Consider the following 21006-nt stretch of genomic DNA (forward strand, 5'->3'; position numbering starts at 1 on the left):
ATCAGTAGGCTTTTTTAAAAAATATCTCATCAAAATAAAACTCTGGCAACAGCCATACTATCATTTATACATCCAATATAGATTCTGGTTCTTTTTCCTAAAAGGCAATTTAATGTGACATTCTTTCTTTCTCTATTGGTCTCAAAAATACACTTCTCCTCTAAAAATAAGTGTTTCCAAAGAGAGAGGGAAAAAATTACAAAGTATAATTATTTTATGTTACAAACTACACAAAAAATCTGTCATTATTCATGTTACACTTCTAGTCATCAATAAAACGCTTTTTTTTCACTATACTACTCAAAAATCAATTATATCAACTCTTTTTGTATAGAAAAGCAGCATACCTTTCAGGCAACGAGTATTAATGAGTAGACATGACTATAGAATCTCCATCTGTTTCTCTGACAAAGCTGTGGCCACTCTAGTCTCTCATTGAAATTCCATTAATCTGGTGTACCAAGGTCCAATGCGAAAATCAAAACTCCATCTAACCCTTTATCAGCTCACAATAACCTACAAGTGAACTCTGCCTGTTAGCATGCAGCAAGTTATGATTTTGCTATCAATCAGGCAGTTGGCCAATAAAAAAAAAAAAAGCAGGCAGGAAACAACATGTCTGGCAGAGTTTGGAGATTTTGTTTTTGCTTTCTGCTATCATCCCCATTCAATTTCTATAGGGTGTCTGGACCTTGTGAGATTATGCATTATTCTCTTTGGCTGTGATTTAATTGCTACCAGCAATCAAGTCGAAGCATCACTGAAGTGTGCTTGAATTTCATTAGAAGATATAACTTATGCTACTTTCCTACAGTACCTAATAAACCATAAAGAAACCAAAACACATATGGCTTGAGGGAATAACTGGAAAATTAGGTGGCCATTTGGGAACTGAGTGAACTTTTGAACCAGAGAAACAGAGAAAAAGAAATATTAAAAGGAAAGACAGACTTAGAATGCACATAGAGATGTGCAGGTTTGACCTTTCCAGTACCTTGAAAATTACATTAGCATTATGAAAAATACATATCATGCTTAGAGTTTATAATCCATCAAAGTTCAGATACTTTGTTAGTGCCTACCATAAGGTAAAAGTCAAAAGGACAAAATAACAATCTGATCTGACAAAAGGCCTTTCAGTGACCTGTGCTAAATTGGTTATACATTGTTAAATGTGTTATCTTTTTTTATAATTAATACTTCATTAGATTGAAGTCACATAAGAGAGGAAATCTTATTCAACAAAAGAGAACATAGACAAAAGTCAAAGTTCCAGGGAAAAAATCTGCAATGAGATGATATTCTAGAGTGGAAATTAAAAGTCCAAGTGGTAGTTTGAAAATTAACCTCTACTAATAATTAAATGTAAAACTATTTTAAAATCATTTTATGTGTCAAAAATGAATAATACTAAAAGTTAAATTTCTAATCTACTTAAAGATTAAACATTAATAAATATACAATGATATTTAGCACTGATATTTAATTAAGATTATACTTAAATATGTCAATTAATATTGATAATACAATCTTTTAACAATTTTTGTCACAACTTAAATGTATTACATATGATTAAGAAAACATTATTTACTCAGAAAAAGTAACACAATAATCCTATAAATGCACTATAGTAATTAAGAGGATTTCTGGCTCTCATATACTATGGATACTTAAGTTGAAATATTTTATACTGAACATAATACCAACTTTACATGAAAATATTTAGGCCATTTTGAGAAACTCAGTATATCTATTCTGTGAATACTTTCTGTATGTATGTTAATTCTCTTGAGTATAAATACTCTGTTTCTATATGAGTATACACACTGATTCACATTTACCAATATTTTACAGAAAAACAAAGCATAAAATTGTAATGTATCTAAAAATAGTACAACTCGAATAATCCATTGTTTTACCTGAAAATAATATTTCTTCAATTACAAAATACTCTCTAGCAGAAGTGCTTTTGAACATGAGGTGAGAAAAAATAACTCTGTTTGGTATAATAAGTGTGCATGAAGAGAAATAGAAGTCTTTGTAAAAAATACAAGGGAATCATGTGAAAATATTCCTCCTTTAAAAATAAAAATTAAGTGTAAAATTCAATATAAAATGGATATGATTATTATTGCTACACATTGTATAAAGTTCTAGATATAAAAAGAAAAGATTATTTTGTTCTGAATCAGTGGTTAGAATGTTTATCACTTATGCATGTACTTGACTTATCCCTGTTCTGCAATAGACATAATTTTATACCTCATAAAAGCAATTTATGTTTCCAAAGGGAATAATCTGGGTAACATAAAGTGTGGAGTGCTCTGTTGCAGGAAGCACATTTTCATTCAGCAATTGTATTTAGAGATAGAACTACACAGCTTGATCATCATATAGTGGCAGAAGGCATTACTCACTTCTATGTCTTAGTGAAACTTTGAGTGCTTCAAATTAATATGTATGGATAATTTATCGATACATATTCTTAATTTACAACTTCACATCACCCTTATAAGGCTTCTATAGTGCAAATGCACTTAACTGACTGTAACAGAAAATGCATCTATATAATTAAAACAAGTTTCCTAACTTTGGCAATAATCAGGAATTTTAAGAAATTACTAAGATAAACATAGTCAACTTTATTACTAATTTGATTAATACAAAACACTCTATTCTGACATAAGAGAGCATTTTTAAATCACAATCGAAAGAATGAAAATGTGTATAAAAGAAGCATTTGATAAAAATGTCTCAATATGAGAAGACAATGTAGGAATAATTAATTTAATATTTTATGAACTCATTTTGTATAAATTTTTCAGAAAAAAATAAAATGAAAAACCTTTTTCATTATTTATAAAATAAATAATACAATAAGCAGTTATGAAGCACAATAAAATTAAGCAAGAATCTGATATTAGATTAACCAACAAACTTATTAATAATTTTCATATCATGGTGTAAGCATGCTCTTAAAAATTCTAGCAAAGAAAATTTCACATAAAAAGAAGTTACTACATACTTAGGGAAACCTCAATTAGGACCACTAGAGAGAGCTCTTCTGTTCCTTCAAAGGTTCTGGTAAAAGTGAGTTAACGAAAGACTGTCTGGGGCCTTCTGGTAAGACCATTCTCTGGGCTTATAGCATTACTTTGCATGAAAGGGTTCAGAGATATATTATATGGGAAAACATCACATACCATCAGAAGGGGCATCATCGTCCTTATCATACCGCTCTGAGGCTAAGGAAATAGTGTCTGGAGCCCCAGTAAAAGGATCTTCATATTCTTCCCCTTCTTCTATGTCACCTACAAAGAATCAGAGAAATGCCTTTTATGATTTGTCCATTTGAAATAATGTTAATTTGTCAGAAGCAGTAAGTTCTACCATTAAATTCAGTCACTGTCACACAACAGTACAGAATACAGAAAACATTGTGAATTCAGTAAGATCAGATTGTCAGGAGCAGTAAGTTCTACCATTAAATTTGGTCACTGTCACCCAAAAATAAAGAAAAGATTGTGAACCAGGTAAAATCAGATCCTACTTTAGTTTATCCATCATAATGTAAATATATATGGTTTTTCAAGGTCAGTAGAAAACTGCTTACTTGTGACAGAAAAGAATAAAGTCTAACATATTTGTCTCCATGAGAAATTCAAAAAATAGGAACATGATAAAATAATAAACATATACAAATCAAGCAAACAAAAGCCAAGAAATAGAAAGCATGAAAAAAGAAAATAATTTAAGTAATTCAATTTTTAAACATTTTTAGAATTATGAGAAATTCAATATTTGAAATCATATGAACACATTTTCATTTTCATTAAAAGCTACTGGATTACATCCGAATCAATTGTTTTTTAACTATACTTGCTAGAATAATAATCATCTATGGGAAAATTCCTTTAAAACTAATATAATCTTTTTAAATTCAAACAAGATGAGTTACAAATACTCATAGTTTTCAATAACTGGATTTTTTTTTTTAATGCTCTAGCCAGTTCCCTACTTGATTTCCAGTCCCAGGTTTATTTGTTTGCTGTCTGTTTGTTTTGGCTTATTTAATCCCTATGATAAGATCTTGTAGACTGGACTTTTATCATGTAGCTCTAGGAAAGAAAAAAAATCTCTTTATCCCTCTTTCATAACCTTTTTCTTTTGTTTTGATAATTTTTTAAAAAATTTCATTTTGACATTTTCCCACATACAATAACTTGGATCAGAGATTTAAAAAAAAAAAAACAACAATAAAAAATACTAAATCAGCTATTTGCTAGACCAGTTATACACAAGCACTTATTTTTCACATTGATTCAAGAACAAAGAAAAATGTATGTTTAATACAGTATCAATTATCTGCTAACAATTAAGTTACCTGTTATCAACTTGAGGAAAAATCTAGCCCCAATAGGGATTACTCAAAAGGCATGGTGAAAATTCCCAGTACCAAGAGTGTTGCTTTTGCCTCATAGTTCCTGGGCATATACACTTTAAAGCTTCTAGCATTCCAAAAGGATGTCTATATTTTCTGACTCCCATTTGCTATCACTCCATTTTTCACAATATTTTTTGGGTTTTTTTTGTTTTTTTTTTTGTTTTTTTTTTGGGTCCGGTCGTGGGGCCTGAACTCTGGGCCTGGGCGCTGTCCCTCAGCTCTTCAGCTCAAGGCTAGCGCTCTACCACTTGAGCCACAGCGCCACTTCCGGCTTTTTTCTTTTTGCTTATGTGGTGCTGAGGAATCGAACCCAGGGCCTCATGCATGCAAGGCAAGCGCTCTACCACCGAGCCACCTTCCCAGCCCCACAATATTTTTTGGTAAAAGGAACTATAGTTTTCCCAAGATAACATTATCAAAATAATTTTAAAATTACACATTCATTTTATTTCCCTATAATTTGCTAGCTCATGAGCAATCATCATCATTATCCAAAAACAATAACAAAAAAGTTAAAAATAGTGACATCTTTCATGAAGTCAAGGGAGAATACTGACCACTAAAGGGTTGTATTCTTTGTGATTCCTGGCTAGTTAGGCTAAATCATCATTTACTGGTTCACTGGAATTAAAACTCCAAGAAATACACACAAACACAACAGATTCTTCAGACTTCATCTTTCTCTAGGAATGTTCCAAGTATTTTTCAGAACATTCAATGATCCCTTACAATATTTCTCTCATGAAGAAAACAACACCCTGATTTCAAAGATAAGAAGGAATGTGCTACTGAAATATTTTGAACATGTTATGAATGTGCAGTTGCAAAGGTCACAAAATTCCCAGTTACTCTTAGGTGGTAGAATATTATTCTATTCTTAATGAAGGAAAAATTATGATGCTATAAATTTCCTAAGAAGTATTTCCTATCACACTCTAAAAATAAATCTTGCTGAATAAAAAAATTACAATATATAAATACATTACCAGAATTTAGCACATAACATTTTATGTATGTTGTTACAACTATTTTTACAACTATTTTTTAAGCTTTAAAATATATGGAAAATTTTTTGAAAAAAATGTTAAATGTTCAGGCTTACATTGTATGTAGAAATAATAAATTAAAATTTCTGAAGTTTTGAAAATCACAAGTAGTTTATTATCTGATAATATCCATAATACATTTTGTGTTTATGTATGTGCATATACACACATACACACATGCTCATCTATATTTGACATATATATTATATACAGCAAAAGAATTAAAGCCATAAAGTCAATAATATGTTCTGTAAGAATATTTATTTCATACATTGGTCATTTTCAGAACTTTTGTAGCATTTTTCAGATTATATATTAAAGTAAAATTGGCTTCAGTTTCCCAATATTTAAAATTGAAGTTAGTATAAAATGTTCAATCTATATGATATTTAATAAGTTAAGTATTACTTTTATAAATATTGTAAGTATTAAGTACTTTCCTCCTTGCTCCTCCCACCCCTAGATTTCCATTAATTCACTTGGAAAATTTTTTTTAAATGTATATGGTATTTTTAGAGTGCTATTCTCTTTTTATCATATGCATTAAGTTGAAAGAACACATTCCTTCCCCCAACCCTGTGATCTTCATCTTACTGTTCCTTCCAAGAATGATACATCCTTCTCTCCCTACCCCCAGCTTCCCTTGCCCCCCACCCCCACCCCTCCTTGATGCTGCTGCTTCTAGGGAGCTTTAGTTAACCCAGGGGTCGCTGTTGAGTAGTGCAAAGCATTTTTCCTCCCCGGGGACTGTTTGTAGCTATACCTGCAAAGAGTTCTATAAATTAAAAGGAAAATGTTCAACTTGTGTTGATGTAATAAAAAACTGAATTCCAAATCAAATCAACAATGAATATCAGGTAAACGTATCCAACACAATTTACAGACATAATTGAAAGCATTACAGACTAATCAGACATCGAAAAGAAAAGCACACTCAAATGAAATGTCTACAGAATCATTAGTTGGCAGCCATTCTATTGCAATCACACATAATGTCAGTGGTGCCTTGAGCCTGTGCCAATGACAACAGCATAAATTTTGCATCTCATTTCTGGGGTAATAAAATTAATGATCAGTTTAAAAATACTTCTTTGTAAAAGTTATTGCGCAAAGAAAAGACATGAATGTGTCCCTGTTATGTACTCACAAGGGTAATTATAGGGTTGTTGCTCATTAATACTGTTTCTTGTTTCCCTAGAAAAGCATTTGATTTATCCCACAACTTTCAAAAGTTTAATTAACAATACAAAGTAACAGTCTAAAAGACACTGATCCAAGGCCTCCCTTCCTACTATTCCAGTTACAACTTAAATATCACAGCAAAATCCAGACTCAATCACACCATAGTAGCATATTTCTCTCCTATCTTTTAAATTTATTATGGCTGGGTTCAAATCACTATTAGCCTTTTTTTTAATATGGCTTATTACCAATTAACATTTTCCTCAATGAGTTCACATGCAACCCTATAGCAAAATGAATGGCCACAATGCCCACCAACACTGAGGTGATTACCCAAATCACTGCTTAGTTTGTCAAATACAATCTGTCAGTGGAGCTATGGCTAAAGTCATAGTTAGCTTTGAGCAAAAGAAGCTCAGGGACAGCACCTAGGCCCTGAGTTCAAACCTCAGAACTGCACCAAAAGAAAGGAAAGGAGAGGGAGGGAGGAGGGGGGGAGAGGCAGGAGAGAGATGGAGAGGGAGTGGGAAAATGAAAGGGAGAGGGAGAAGGAAGGAAGGAAGGAAGGAAGGAAGGAAGGAAGGACAAACAGACAAGAAAGACAGACAAGGAAGGCAGGAAAGAAAGCAGGCAGGCAATCCTGTCTTAAACATACAGTTAAGGATTAATACTATACCTGAAACTTGGAACACATTTATACACACATTAAAATATCATACTGTATCCCATAAATATGTATAGTTATTGTTTAAAAATAAAAATAAAGAGCTGGGAAGGTAGCTCAGTGGTAGAGTGCTTGCCTTGCATGCATGAGGCCCTGGGTTGGATTCCACAGCATCACGTAAGCAGAAAAAGCTGGAAGTGGTGCTGTGGCTCAAGTGGTAGAGTGCTAGCTGAGGAGCTGAGGGACAGTGCCCAGACCCAGAGTTCAGTCACCATGACCGACAAATAAATAAATAATAAAAATAAAAATAAAATACAGAGCATAAAAGACAAACTTGGAAGAAATTACTCCAAAGAAAAACAAATTAACTTTTTAATTCTCTACTGTTGACTTGTGAAATTGCATTTCTCAAGTAACAAAATTTGGAGATATAAACACACACACACACATATATATATAGTTAAGTATCTGATTTGTAATTTCTTTTCTTTTTTTTTTTTTGCTTATGTGGTGCTGAAGAATCGAACCCAGGGCCTCAGGCATGCAAGGCAAGCGCTCTACCACTGAGCCACCTTCCCAGCCCCTGATTTGTAATTTCTTAAGGGAAATTTAATTCTTAAAACTTTGAGGAATATGGGTCACTGAAAAGTAAGTGTCCTAATAAGTTTTTTATAATAGGAGGCTAATTTATAGCATCCAATAGCAGAGATACCTTCTTACACCAAACTAAGGCTTTTAAAAAGGACACCATTTCTTAAGTATTTCACTGAAAATGATCACTGCAGGCTCCAGAATCATGAACATGCTTAACACACTAGTACAGGGTAGAGGTGAAAATGGATAGTGGAAGTAAAATTTTGTGAGTTTCATTCACTCAGATTTAATTTCAAGGCTAAATTTCCAGTGGGTGAAGGGGGAAACACTATGGTAGGGTGAGTAAAGGAAAGGAAATGGAGCATTCACTAAACTTCTATGCTTAAGACTAAACTATGCTTACGAGTCCTCTAGAACAAACTGAAATGTATTTCTTCATGCTTAAAGTACCATTTTTTTTAAGTTGTTTAGTCCATTCATAAAACTTAAATAATATTTCTTATAAATTTATTATCTCTTTTATTCTTTTTTGTTGTTGTTGGTTGTGGGGCTTGAACTCTGGGCCTGGGCACTGTCCCTCAGTTCTTCAGCTCAAGGCTAGTGCTCTACCACTTAAGCCACAGCATGACTTCCAGTTTTCTTAATGGTTTATTGGAGATAAGAGTCTCATGGAAGGGCTGGGAAGGTGGCTCAGTGGTAGAGCGCTTGCCTTGCATGCCTGAGGCCCTGGGTTCGATTCCTCAGCACCACATAAGCAAAAGAAAAAAGCCGGAAGTGGCGCTGTGGCTCAAGTGGTAGAGCGCTAGCCTTGAGCTGAAGAGCTGAGGGACAGCGCCCAGGCCCAGAGTTCAGGCCCCACGACCGGACTCAAAAAAAAAAAAAAAAAAAAAAAAGAACTATAAGTTGGTGTGATAGTGAACATCTGTAATCGGCCAGCTTGATCTAAAGAGAGAAAATGAGGCCAGGCTGGGCTATATACTGAGGCTCCATCTAAAATAAATAAGTAAAAATAAAGTAGATACTAGTACTCTACAAATTTGGAAAACCATGCTCTTGAAATAATTCTCATTTACTATGCATTCTTTTCTTTTAGTAATTTATGACTACCTAAAAATTCTTTAAAAACTGAATTTCTGAACCAAGACTAACTTAAGTCTTCACAAATGAATTTAATTAGGGAGAAGATGCTATTTACTAAACATTTACTGTTATGTCATGAGTATTTTCACATTAGCTTATTTCTACCTTATTCTATCAGAAATCACACCTAAATCACCACTGAAATGAAACAAGACTAATATAGATCAATATACAACTAAAATATAAGTAAAACTTTTTATCATATACATATCATGAATTAGAAAATTCCAGTTAATGCTCAATAAATCTTTAAATAGTAATGTATGCTTATTGCAAAAAAATTACCTCAAGTTACATGTAAGAGATTTATACCTTGTCATGTGACAGAACAACTTAAAAATAATTGCACAGTAAATTCTAGTGCATGGAGCCTATTTCAGGAGGACATTATATAGTATTTGGCTGTGTTGCAATGAGGGTTAGAAAGTTGTTCTCTCTTGCACAATCATTGAAGGATGTAAGTGGAAATTTCTACTGTAGATAAAAGAGGCAATATTTCAAAGGAAACACAATATATTACCTTGACTAGATTCATAACTTCCCTAAATTCAAGTAAAATTAGGGAATTTCAAAAGACAACTCATTATTACTCTACAATTCCAACTTGTCAGACCTCTTCAATGATAAATAAGCGATCTGAGGAGAGATGAGATCTGAGGAGAGATAGGGAGCCTCAGTAAATTTTTTTAAATGAAGTCCAAACATGGTGATTCACACCTGCAATCTCATTGCTTCCAAGATGGAGATTGAGACGATCCTGGCCCAAGGCCAGTCCCTAGAAAAAGCAAGTGACCCTATACAAAAAAATTAATAATTAAAGAAAAAAGTCTAGGGCATGGCTCTAGCTATAGAGCAGCAGGAGGACCTAAATTGAAACTCCAGTGCTACTCAGAGGGAAAAAGAAATTAAAAGTGAAGTTTTAAAACAGCATTCTCATTTACAAATGAATATAAATAAAAAGTAGAAAATTAGCTTAGTGGACAATCTTAAATATGATGGTGCCATAGTAATAAAACAAGTTCCTGCCATCATGAACTACTCACACACAAAAAAAGGAAATAAAACTAAAATCTTGTAAGATCTTAGTGTTTCCACAAAAACATCAATTCAACTAATTATTAGAACTGAAATACCTCAAGTTCTCTACTACTAAATCTCAGGATTTATTTAATGAGAAGGAATTAGGAGGAATATAGGTGAGATTACAGACATCTGTATACATTAGATTAATGACTGATTCATTAGAATTTAGTAAATCTCAATTCATTTATCTTATTTAAGAATTGTCACCAGACACCAGTGCTCACATTTGTAATCCTAGTTACTCAGGAGGCTGAGATCTGAGGATGACGGTTCAAAGACAGCCCAGGCAGGTCCATGAGACTCTTATCTCCAATAAACTGCCAGAAAACTGGAAGTGGCGCAGTAGCTCAAGTGGGAGAGTGCTTGCCTTGAGCTAAAAAGCTCAAGGATAGTGCCCAGGCCCAGAGTTCAAGATCCATGACTGACAAAAAATAAAGAGGCTAAAGAGGCTGGGAAGGTGGCTCAGTGGCAGAGCGCTTGCCTTGCATGCATGAGGTTCTAGATTAGATTCCTTAGTACCACATAAGCAGAAAAAGCCGGAAGTGGCGCTGTGGCTGAAGTGGTAGAGTGCTAGCTTTGAGTGAAAAGCTGAGGGACAGCGCCAGGCCCCATGATGGGGAAAAAAAAAATAATAATAATTTAAATTTTAAAAAGTTGTCTATGTGGTCCTTTTTTCTCCCAACAATAGTTTTAGACTGGCATATATCTGTCACTTTGAAAATATATAAAACAAACACAGGCAAAAAAAAGGTTAAAAATAAATAAATTTGAAAAACGGAGAAAACATCTCTTTTCGCTTTGCTGTAATCCTATATTGACAAGAGAGAGAGATTGAGAGACAGAGACAGATGGAGAAAAACATGAAATTCTTCCAAGGGCTCCCTAATAACAATCCAAAGCCCCTACAGGAAAATGTAGGGGGGATGTACTATCCAAACATAGGTTTAATTTATTCAATATAGAGATCTGAAAATAAATCTTTGTTCTGAAAAAGAAATGTATCCCAAGTATTTATTGGGCAACTATCAAGTCTATATTCTTTACTACTTCTAAAAAGCTATAACCAGTCTTTTTAGAACAAAGCTAAATGTACTTTGAAGGTACAATGGCATACAATTATTCAGCTTCTCATATTGTCTCCCAGGTATATATCTCATTTACCCATCAGCTTACTTTTTGATCAGGCACTCTTGGTGATTACTTAACTCAATACAGTAGTATTGAACTGCAAATGACTTCTTCAGAGAAAAATGATGATGGGGAATCTCTAAATTCCACATTATTTGAACTCTTATTCTAGGCTCATTTTTCAACTTCTATCAAATACCATTTAAACAATCATTCTCTTTAGAGACAAAGAATGTATCTCAGTTATGTAATTTTAATATCCACACACCTGAACAAGTTCTAAAACAGAATCCCAAAGGAAAAGCTCCTACACTGAGTCATATGCAATTACACAATGACTTCATATTATCATGCCTTCCTAGCCTGAAAATACTTAATGTACCAATAATTAAGCCTCAATGAGAGTTGAATGATCATTGTTTTAATACGTCTTTTAAGAAAAGGCAGAATCTAATATATAATATTCATAAATAGTACACTCCATACAAGCCATAATTAAATTGCATATGTTCATTTATACATTAACAAAGCAAAATGCAACAGGATTAGCCCATGCTTTAAGTGTCACTGTAGAGCACAAAACAGTGAGTACTCAGAGGGAAGAGGCACTCTCCTGCTCTTAGCGCTAACAATATTAAATCTTAATATGGAAAAAATAACCCTCATCCTCTTAATCACAGTGATCTCAACAATTTAATGTGAAAAGGAGCCATGACTCCTTTTTAACTGATTTCAGTTTGTCTGGGTAAGTATTTGCTTTATTGGAACTGTCATTACCCTCTCACTTGTCAGTTGGCTCAAATATGAATTACACTGTAGGACCTGCTAATCCCAGTCAGATCAGAATCTAGCTCTCTAGGTTGGATGGCGTCATATTATAACCCGCATACCAGCATGCACAAGCTATAAGCCATGACCATTACCGGCGTGGCAAATAAAAGACATACCCAGTTTCCCTAAACCTGAGACATGCAATAGGAGGAACTACTCCTACTTTTCCTGGTCTTGTTTTCATACCCAAAGCAACTGTCTCTCAAATCTAAAGAAAGATAATCAGTTCACCGGAACCATCATATATTTCAAAAACATGAAACTGATTTCCTACTTCTAAAATTGTCTAAGCCACACATTTATTTATATCAAAAGAGCCACAAGAAACTAGGCATAGGAAGCTAAGATCAGGAAGACCCCAGTTCTAAGCCAGCCTACACAGAAAGTTCAACCCCCATCTCAACCAATAGCAGGGCATGGTAGTTTGCCTGTCATCCCAGCTAAATGGGAAGCTGAGATTGGGAGGATCACAGTTGTAAGACAGCCTGGGCAAAAGAGTTCAGTAATCCTCATCACAACAGAAAAAGCTGGGTGTGGTAGTACCACCTGTCATCCCAGCTATGATAGGAAACATACATAGAAGAATGGTTCAGGACAGGAAAAGTGATACTCTTATCTCAAAAATAACCAGAGCAAGCTGGGTGCCAGTAGCTCATGCCTGTAATCCTCGCTACACAGGAGGCTGAGATTGAAGGATCCCAGTTCGAATCAAGCCTAGGTAGAAATGTCCAGGAGACTCTTACCTTTAATTAACCAAGAAAAGCCAGAAGTAGAGCTGTGGCTCAAGTGGTGGAGAGCTAGCCTTGAGCAAAAAAAGCTCAAAGACAGCATCCAGTCCCTGAGTCCAAGCCCCAGGAGCAGCATGCATGCATGCATGCATACATACATACATACATACATACATAAATAGCAAATATTTAGGGACATGGCTCAGGCAGTAGAGTACCTGCCTAGCAAGTACAAAGCATTGAATTCACACCTAATAGTGCCAAAAGAGGTAGAAAGATATGAGACACAGAGGAGACAGAGACACAAAGATACAGTGAGAGAGAAAGGAAAGAAGAGAGAGAAATTGCAAAGATCTGAAAAAGATTCACATGCGTAAGCAAAGTTTGGTACTGTTTTTATAGCATCTATCAAAAACATGACAGGTTGAATATCCAGCCACAGGCCTTCCCATCCTATCACTCTATAAAGCAATGTGAACAGTGTTAAAGAGCATTAGGTGGTAGCTAACCTCTGATTCACCAAATTGAGCCATGTGTAACTGCACATATATACCTGTCCTAACAAATTTCTGCTACAATGTCCTATAAGAAACACAAAACCTAAGAATGTTAAAAGACTAAGATTTCTGCAACACAAACTGAGTAGATTTTGGATATGCTCTTTATTTTTTTTTCTCAGCAGGGGGAGCTAGCACACTCATCTTGAAAGTCTAAATATACAATATGGAAATTTAAATGTTTACTCTATAACATTTCAGAATGTGTCAGATTATGCTACTGAAAATCTCCAAAGAGGAAAAAGAAGTTAAGTTTGAAATTTACCTTTGTCTTGATATTCCTGAAGATACCTGCAAAATAAAAAAAAAAAAAACATTTTTTTCTTAAAATGAGGTAAAAAATAAAAATGATTCATTAGTTGCCATAGTCCAAATATAAACATATATGTAGAGAACAAAGTGTTTCCTGCCCTTAGTGACAATTCTAAAGGCTTGTGAAGTTATAATAAAATTATTTTTAAAGATCTAAGTAGTAAAAATGAGGGTATATCTTCCATATCCATGAAGTTTTATATTTATTCATTTAATGAAGTAACAATTAAGAGGATTTTCTTTTTCTTGTGTCTGAGGGTATTCTCACATTTATATTAAAATCGTCAGTCTACCTATGTCTTATCATTTAAACCAAATGCACTCTCATATATTCAAATTAACAACTGGATTTTATTAGAATGCTTAACAATGCATGATCAAGAACCTTCACCAGAAGTATTATGATTACCATGTTTGTTTTAAAGCTGTTATAGTGGAATACATATTTTATCCTTTAAAAATACTTAGCACCAATAATAAAAATAACAAAAAATTAGCTCCATGATAATCAATTCTTTATTAAAACATTAATTGCAAAGTTGCTTCCAAGAAATTAGTAGTAGATTGCAAGTGACTTACGTGGACTTTACTTCTTTTATCTTCTTAATAAGAGATTCTCTCCTTTCCTTTCCTTTCTTGGATAAATTTTCCCCTTTCAGGATGTCTACTACAAATGTTTCAACATCTAAACCATGAAATATAAGGAAAGGGATACAAATTATAAGAATCACTTTTGTGAAGACAAATAGGACAATGATTGTTTCTACACATAAATGTTAATATCTATACAATTTGTTATAGTTATTTATCAATCCAAAATTGAAGTATGCTTCAAATACTAAGCCTGACAAATCAGTTCACCACTTAGCTAATAAAATTTGTATGCTCTACTTAACGCTGAGCACAGCAAAAGCTATTTGGATGTTTGGCATCATTAAGCCAGGAAGAAGCACGCAAGTTTTATTAATAAACTATGGTGCCCCATAAAATAATTTCTCTTATATAAAAGCAAGCAGAAAGCTTTTATCCATGTTACTGTAATTTTCATTTTATGGTATTCTCTAAGTTCCTATATGAACAAGTCATTCACAATTATTTTCTCAAAATAGGCAAAGGTCTGTTTTCCCACTACCAGGTATATGGAATGTTTTATGCTTTAAGTGAAAATAATAAACCTTTTTCACACCTGGCTCCTATGATCTGCCCCACCTGCTGTGGCCACCCTCAAATCAGAAAGATAACTAGTTATAAGCTCTGTCTTACAATTAGTCACCTGGAGAATCTTTTAAATAAAAAAGCAGAAAAACATTCTTCTACTATTTAAAAAGTATCTACGAAATGAGATTTCTATGGCTTCAAATATCTCCCCATAGTCTCCTTTGCAACATTTTAGTAAACTCCTAAATTTTTCTGTGTTTCTCTCTCCTTGCTGGTTTGACTTTTATAATTGCTCCATTCTTACTGTGTGTAAAATATTAGGCAACATTAATTTCGTTTTCAGGATTTCAGTACTCACTTGAAAATATCTAATGAGGAGGACCCCCACTGAAATATGTTTAAGTAGGAATGGCTACAAACCATCCATATTTCATATTGAAAAAGGTACATATTTCACCTTCTTATTTATTTTGTCTCTCAACTTACTCTGATTAAAATATAATATTACATGTAATAAAAAGTAGCATAATTGTCTATGGTATTTATAATTAGTTAGCATATAATATGTAGGATTGAATGTTTGTAATTTATTTTAAATACTTGATTACACAAGTATTGTGAGCCCAGGAGCAAAGTTGGTTAAACTGTCATACATTCAGAATTAATGTGTAGAGATAATTGTTCGCTAAGTCACTGTGAAAAGGAAAGTCTTAAAATTAAATCTTCAAATATTTTAATAGCCTCTGGTTTAAAGTCCATTAACAACTAAGATGTTAAAAGTATTAAAATAAGATGAAAGCAAAATATCCTGGCTTCTCTTTCCTTGAGTTACCTATATTTTGAATAGGAAAAGACATAAATCCAAAATCAATCAAATTAAACCCACATTTCTCAATGAGTTAAAAATCATGAAACATGAAGAAGCTTGTACGCAGGGAGCAAGTCATTTTGAACGTTCACACAGAAGCTGAAATAGAAAAGTCAGTCTGGTTTCTCTGGGAGCTGTAGGTATTCTTCTGTTCTTTATTTTTTTAAAAACGGAGAAGGGAAGGACTTCTACCCCTTCGGTTTCTTCCAGCCATCCTGCATGCATACAAGAGTCACTGACACGACTTGTGAGTGGTCTGCTTAATGTTATTTTCACTCAATGTTCATCTTTAATTCGTCTTCCTATTTTACGTTTCCACTATAATCCAAGTTTAAACAAACAGAATCTATTTCCTATCTCCAGAAGCCGTAACAAGCGGAATTACAGCCCACGAGCTACTTCTTTAACCGGTCATTTTATTTCTATTAAAAAGAAAAACCCCACGGGAGTGGGGGGAGAAGAGCCTGCAATGCTCTACGTAGTATTTCCTAAAATCTCACCAAAATGTTCTGTAAATACTCACCCAAGCCTCTGCTTACGAGGAAATTTGGGGCTGCAGAAAGGATTTCAGTATTTCTTAAGGAACAGAGACTCACTTCGGAGACGGAGTAAGGAAAAAGATCTATGCTTTTAGAGTAGTAGTTTTAATATACTTATTCCCAAGCTTTTCCCAGAAAAGGGCTTAAGTCAATTAATGGGATTAATTAAACTCTGACTTTTTTGAGTAGGAGCTGCTTAGCTAGGGTGGAGTGGGGGTTGTTTTGTTTTGTTTTTGCGATGAGTAAGAATTCTGTTAACAGGAAGCGGTCCCTACAATGATCTTAGTTTATTGGTTGGCCACAGGCTTGGAAGGTTAAGATTTTGACATCTAAGTTATTTCTTAACATCTACAGCCTCTTTTGGTTTATTTTCTGAAGGGACTGGAAGGAACCCAGCCTCTCCCAGCAGGCACTGGAGGTTCCTCGGATTCACAAGATGCTTCTCCCTGGCCGGCACCGCACCCACTTCGGAGCTCTCTCCCCAGGGCTCAGAGAGAGCTGCTGCCGGAGAAAGAGGACGTGACCTGGGCTCTCCAGAGGATGCTCAGAGCTGCCCACTGAGAAACTAGAGAAGCACGACCCTTGGCCACTTAAACCCCAGGGTTCCCATCCACAGAGCTGTAATGGGGAGAGCTGAGTTTGGGGCAGCGCCCTCACCAGACAAATGGAGCTGGATCTGCGGCTTTGTACCTCAAAGCCAGGGTAATATTTCAAAAGCGAGCAATAAAAGTCTTGGGTAAATCAAGCGCTCCTCTGGCTGGTTGGAAAAGAGATTTGAAGCTTTTTATTGTGCTCTAAATAGCCCTGCAAACGGTAAAGCAGCGCGCAGTAAACTACCAAGCCTATTGGATCGCTTTTACCTTTCTTTAAAGGTCGTGTCCCCCTTGGGTTAATATGCAGATTTCACTGACTCCTGACAGCCAGGGATTCGGAGAAACTGCCGTAGTCTGATTACAAGCAAGGGTCAGCCTGCCAGGCTTACTTGCCCCGTGGCCTGGAGCTAGAATTCCTCTTTCTGGGAGAGAGGAGGGTTACAAGTCACATCCTGGGGTTCTGCTGAAGGGAAATGCCTTCAGGAGGCTCTACCCTTGGGGCACTGAGAAGGTACCAGAAAGGGGGTGCCCAAATTAGACAGCAAGCCCAAGTACCCCACATCCGCAGTTGCAGTTATGATTGCCTGCATGTAACTCCAGAAGTACTCCCAACGTTGGGCAGTCTTTCACCTTCCACCCCTCCCCCACAAGATATCATTAGGAAAAAGGTTTTCTGGCAGAAGTAAACACAGCGGTGGTTTTTGCTCCTGTTATACCTTAATGTTGTCAAGAGTAAACCTTATCTCCAAGCACAGCTGTAAAGATGGGGTGGGGAAGGCAGCTGAAAAGATCAGATTTACAACTGCTCTTTAGATAAATGTCAAGGTCTGAAAACAAAAGACGACAGGTTCTGGCTCAGCAATCCTTAAACAGTGAGAGTTAGAAACTTCTCAATGGCCATCTTCACCCTTCTTAAGGCAGACACTTAACATGTGACTTCTTAAATGGTGCTCCAACTTTTTTAATACATACACATCCCCTAGAAAAATTGTCACTTAATCTTCCTGCAGTGTCCCAAGTGATTAGGTTACACCCCCTCCAACACACACACACTCTCTCCTTTCTACCAACTTCTATATACATCACATAGTGATTTTTAAAAATGTTGGCAAAATAAACTACAGATTGCTTAAGTTGCATATTTAGCACAAGTTTCCATTTTGTGAAGACAACTGAGGGGTCTAACCACCTGTCCTCATCCCCACAGATCTTTGAATGGATTTCAGGCTGGAAGTGGTAAACTGACACAGGGTAACAACCCTCCTTTTCTCCCTACTATCTAATACCTCCCTGCACAGGCATGCAGATACACAGCCTCTGTGATGGCCTGAATTGTATAGAAGAGGGAGCAAGAACTAGGGCAGAATCCACAAGTATTTGCTCAGCTCCAGATGAGTGTTTAAAAAAAAAAAAAATCACATGACACTCCAAATGCCTTTACTACTGAATTCCACATCTCTCTCTACTTTAAGAACTGGGCTAGAATTCACTCAGTATTCACTGAGACATGCTGTCATCAGATTTAACGTGTTAAGGATTCAAGCCTAACCTGCAATCAAAACAAAAGATACTTTTCTTCTGTTAAAGCAGGAAAGGAATGACCTGACCCAGCAGCTACAGATGAAAATGTAAACATCAACCACCTGGGCACATGCAGATCAATTGGAGCCAAATACCCAAAGTTAGAAAATGGCTAATTGAAAAGTTTTTTATTGCTCCAGTCAATGTCTCTCCCTTGATCATCTAGCACATGTATAGGTTATGGATAAAATGTGGACTTTTCAAAGTGGAAAAAGAGTCATGTGCAATGGATAATATGTCTGAGCTTTACAATCCAATCATTCTACAATAATTTCAAAATTAGTTTTTCAAGCTACAGGATTTACAGAAGGTTGAACAATTGTAGGCCACGGTTGAGCAACCTATAATCCTTGCTAAATTCAGGATTGATCTCGGAAGCAGAAGGATCTTGAGGATGAAGGCCAACCAGGGATGCACAATAAGAAAGAAAGAAAAAAAAAGCTGGGCTGTTGAAAGATAGGGCTGACCATCTTTCAACCACTAAAAGATGACTCTTGATAAATAGCACTTTATGATAATCAAAATCTTTTTACTGTGCATTTACAAAGAAGCCACAGTGAGTAACAGATTAATCTGAGATTTACACTATATTCACTGTTAGGCAGCATCTATTATAATGTGTTCAGAATGTGATTGAAAAAGAAATGTAAACTCAGTGGAATGAAAAAGATAGACTTGGCTTTAATTGAAAAAGACAAACTAAGTGAATAATGAGTATATAAAACCCAGCCTACGCCACTTTTATCACCCATATATGACACTTAATCTTAAATTTATGAGAAACAACTGAACTATGCTTCCAATCACCAGAGGCTTTTCCTATGCTGTTGTTCCTAGCCATACTTCAGTGCTAATATCAGTAGAGATGAATCCACTTCGAATTTTTAGCATATTTAGATTTCTCTTTTTAAAGGAAACTAACGATTATTTGGATTAGGCAAATAGTCAAGACACAATGATTAGGCATAACATCAAAGGCCTAATTTACTAATCCGAAATGAAAATATTTTGAATGAAGTCATCCCAAAATATTCCCTCCCAAGAAAATGCAGGACATTATGTTCTTAAGATAAATAGGCAAATGATTTTCTAACATATATTTTAATCCATTCACACTACTTAACCCAGACCCAGACTCAAAAGCAAAAACAAAAGCTTCAATAAACTTCTTGTCCCTTTCTTTGATAATTTGTATTTTTATTTCTACAAGAAAGTATCGTAGAGATGCTACTGATTGATTTCATTTTGAGATTAAATGTACTTAGAGTAACTTTAGGCTCATTTGTTACTGCTGACAAATGGAGCAGGCTTGTTCTTGTTCTGATAGAAAATCCAGGTGCTAAGAAGTAGGTGAGTATTGGTGACTCAGTAGGTGGCACTCTTCCCTTTATATACTCAGCCAATACCCCCAAGGAAGTTATGGTACACTACTATGCCATAAATAATAAATAAAAATAAAACCAAAATGTTGACCAAATTACAAATAAGATTTTGGGAAAGTAGAAATCAAACCATACTATACTAGGCATTGGGGGGAGGGGAGGAAATCCTGCCTCTCTTTCAATAGAATTATTTTATCTAGTGCCTCTATTAATTACAATGCAAGATAATTTCTGGAAATCCCCAGTAGGGGAAAATGCACAATGTTTCACCAAAACTGCAACAGGAACAAATCTCCAGGTCACTTTGCAGAACTCCTGTAGCCAGTTAGTTGTTTCTTTGGTTTGGTATTGGTTTTTACAATTATTTTCTTCCTGTAACAACGGTTTCACTTCCTAATTTAATAATAATTTTTAAAAAGATAGCATCCTCTTACATTTGTTGTGATAAACGAGAATGAACTAAAATACTTGATTATAAACCATGAACAGACCAGAAGTTAAAGGTGATTATACTAATGGGTGGGAGGGCAATAGGAAGGAGCTCACTTTCTGCCTGCCACAGTGAAAAACTCAACAAAATCAAGATTATTCTTGCTATCAGTTCTAGTCAAAATATTGGGATGTAAGAGAAGATTCAATGGACAAGATTTGGGGTTTTCCTTTGATTGATACAGACTAAATGACACAGACTAAACCTGTCCTTCCACTATGTGGGGAGAGGGGCAGTGAAAATAAAAGGTTAACAGTGGAGGTAACCTTTGTTTTCAACAACAAAATTTATAAGCTGTCTTCCACTTACATAGCCAAAAGAATAATTCAACTTTTTTTTTTTTTGTCAGTCATGGGGCTTGAACTCTGGGATTGGGTGCTATCCCTGCGCTCTTCAGCTCAAGGTAGAGCATGCTACCGCTTGAGCCACAGCGCCACTTCTGGTTTTCTGGTGGTTTATTGGAAATAAGAATCTCACAGACTTTCTTGCCTGAGCTGGCTTGAACCGTGATCCTCAGATCTCAGCCTCCTGAGTAGGTTGGATTACAGGCGTGAGCAACCAGCACCTGGCACATTTTTATTTTTTTAAAAAAGGCCTTCAAGATCTAACATATTGATTCTACAGAAAATATAACTGCTACACTGTATCATTACTTTTTTCAAGAGTATCATTAAGAATAATAATCT

The 21006-nt window shown here is 35.2% G+C and overlaps 1 protein-coding gene across 2 annotated transcripts in view; it reads right to left on the minus strand.

Annotated features, from left to right (window-relative positions):
* Skap2 (src kinase associated phosphoprotein 2) overlaps nucleotides 1-21006 on the minus strand; it is a 175668-nt gene that overhangs the window by 151245 nt on the left and 3417 nt on the right. For both annotated transcript variants that reach the window (XM_042684991.1, XM_042684992.1), the window contains exons 2-4: nucleotides 14289-14394; nucleotides 13663-13688; nucleotides 3204-3311 (exon numbers count right to left, since the gene is read on the minus strand). In XM_042684991.1, coding sequence (XP_042540925.1) covers nucleotides 3204-3311; nucleotides 13663-13688; nucleotides 14289-14394 — 240 coding nt within the window. The remainder of the gene's footprint in view (nucleotides 1-3203; nucleotides 3312-13662; nucleotides 13689-14288; nucleotides 14395-21006) is intronic.

Source organism: Dipodomys spectabilis, unplaced genomic scaffold (genome assembly GCF_019054845.1).
Source record: "Dipodomys spectabilis isolate Male_0828 unplaced genomic scaffold, ASM1905484v1 ptg000092l, whole genome shotgun sequence".
Taxonomy (NCBI): Eukaryota; Metazoa; Chordata; class Mammalia; order Rodentia; family Heteromyidae; genus Dipodomys; species Dipodomys spectabilis.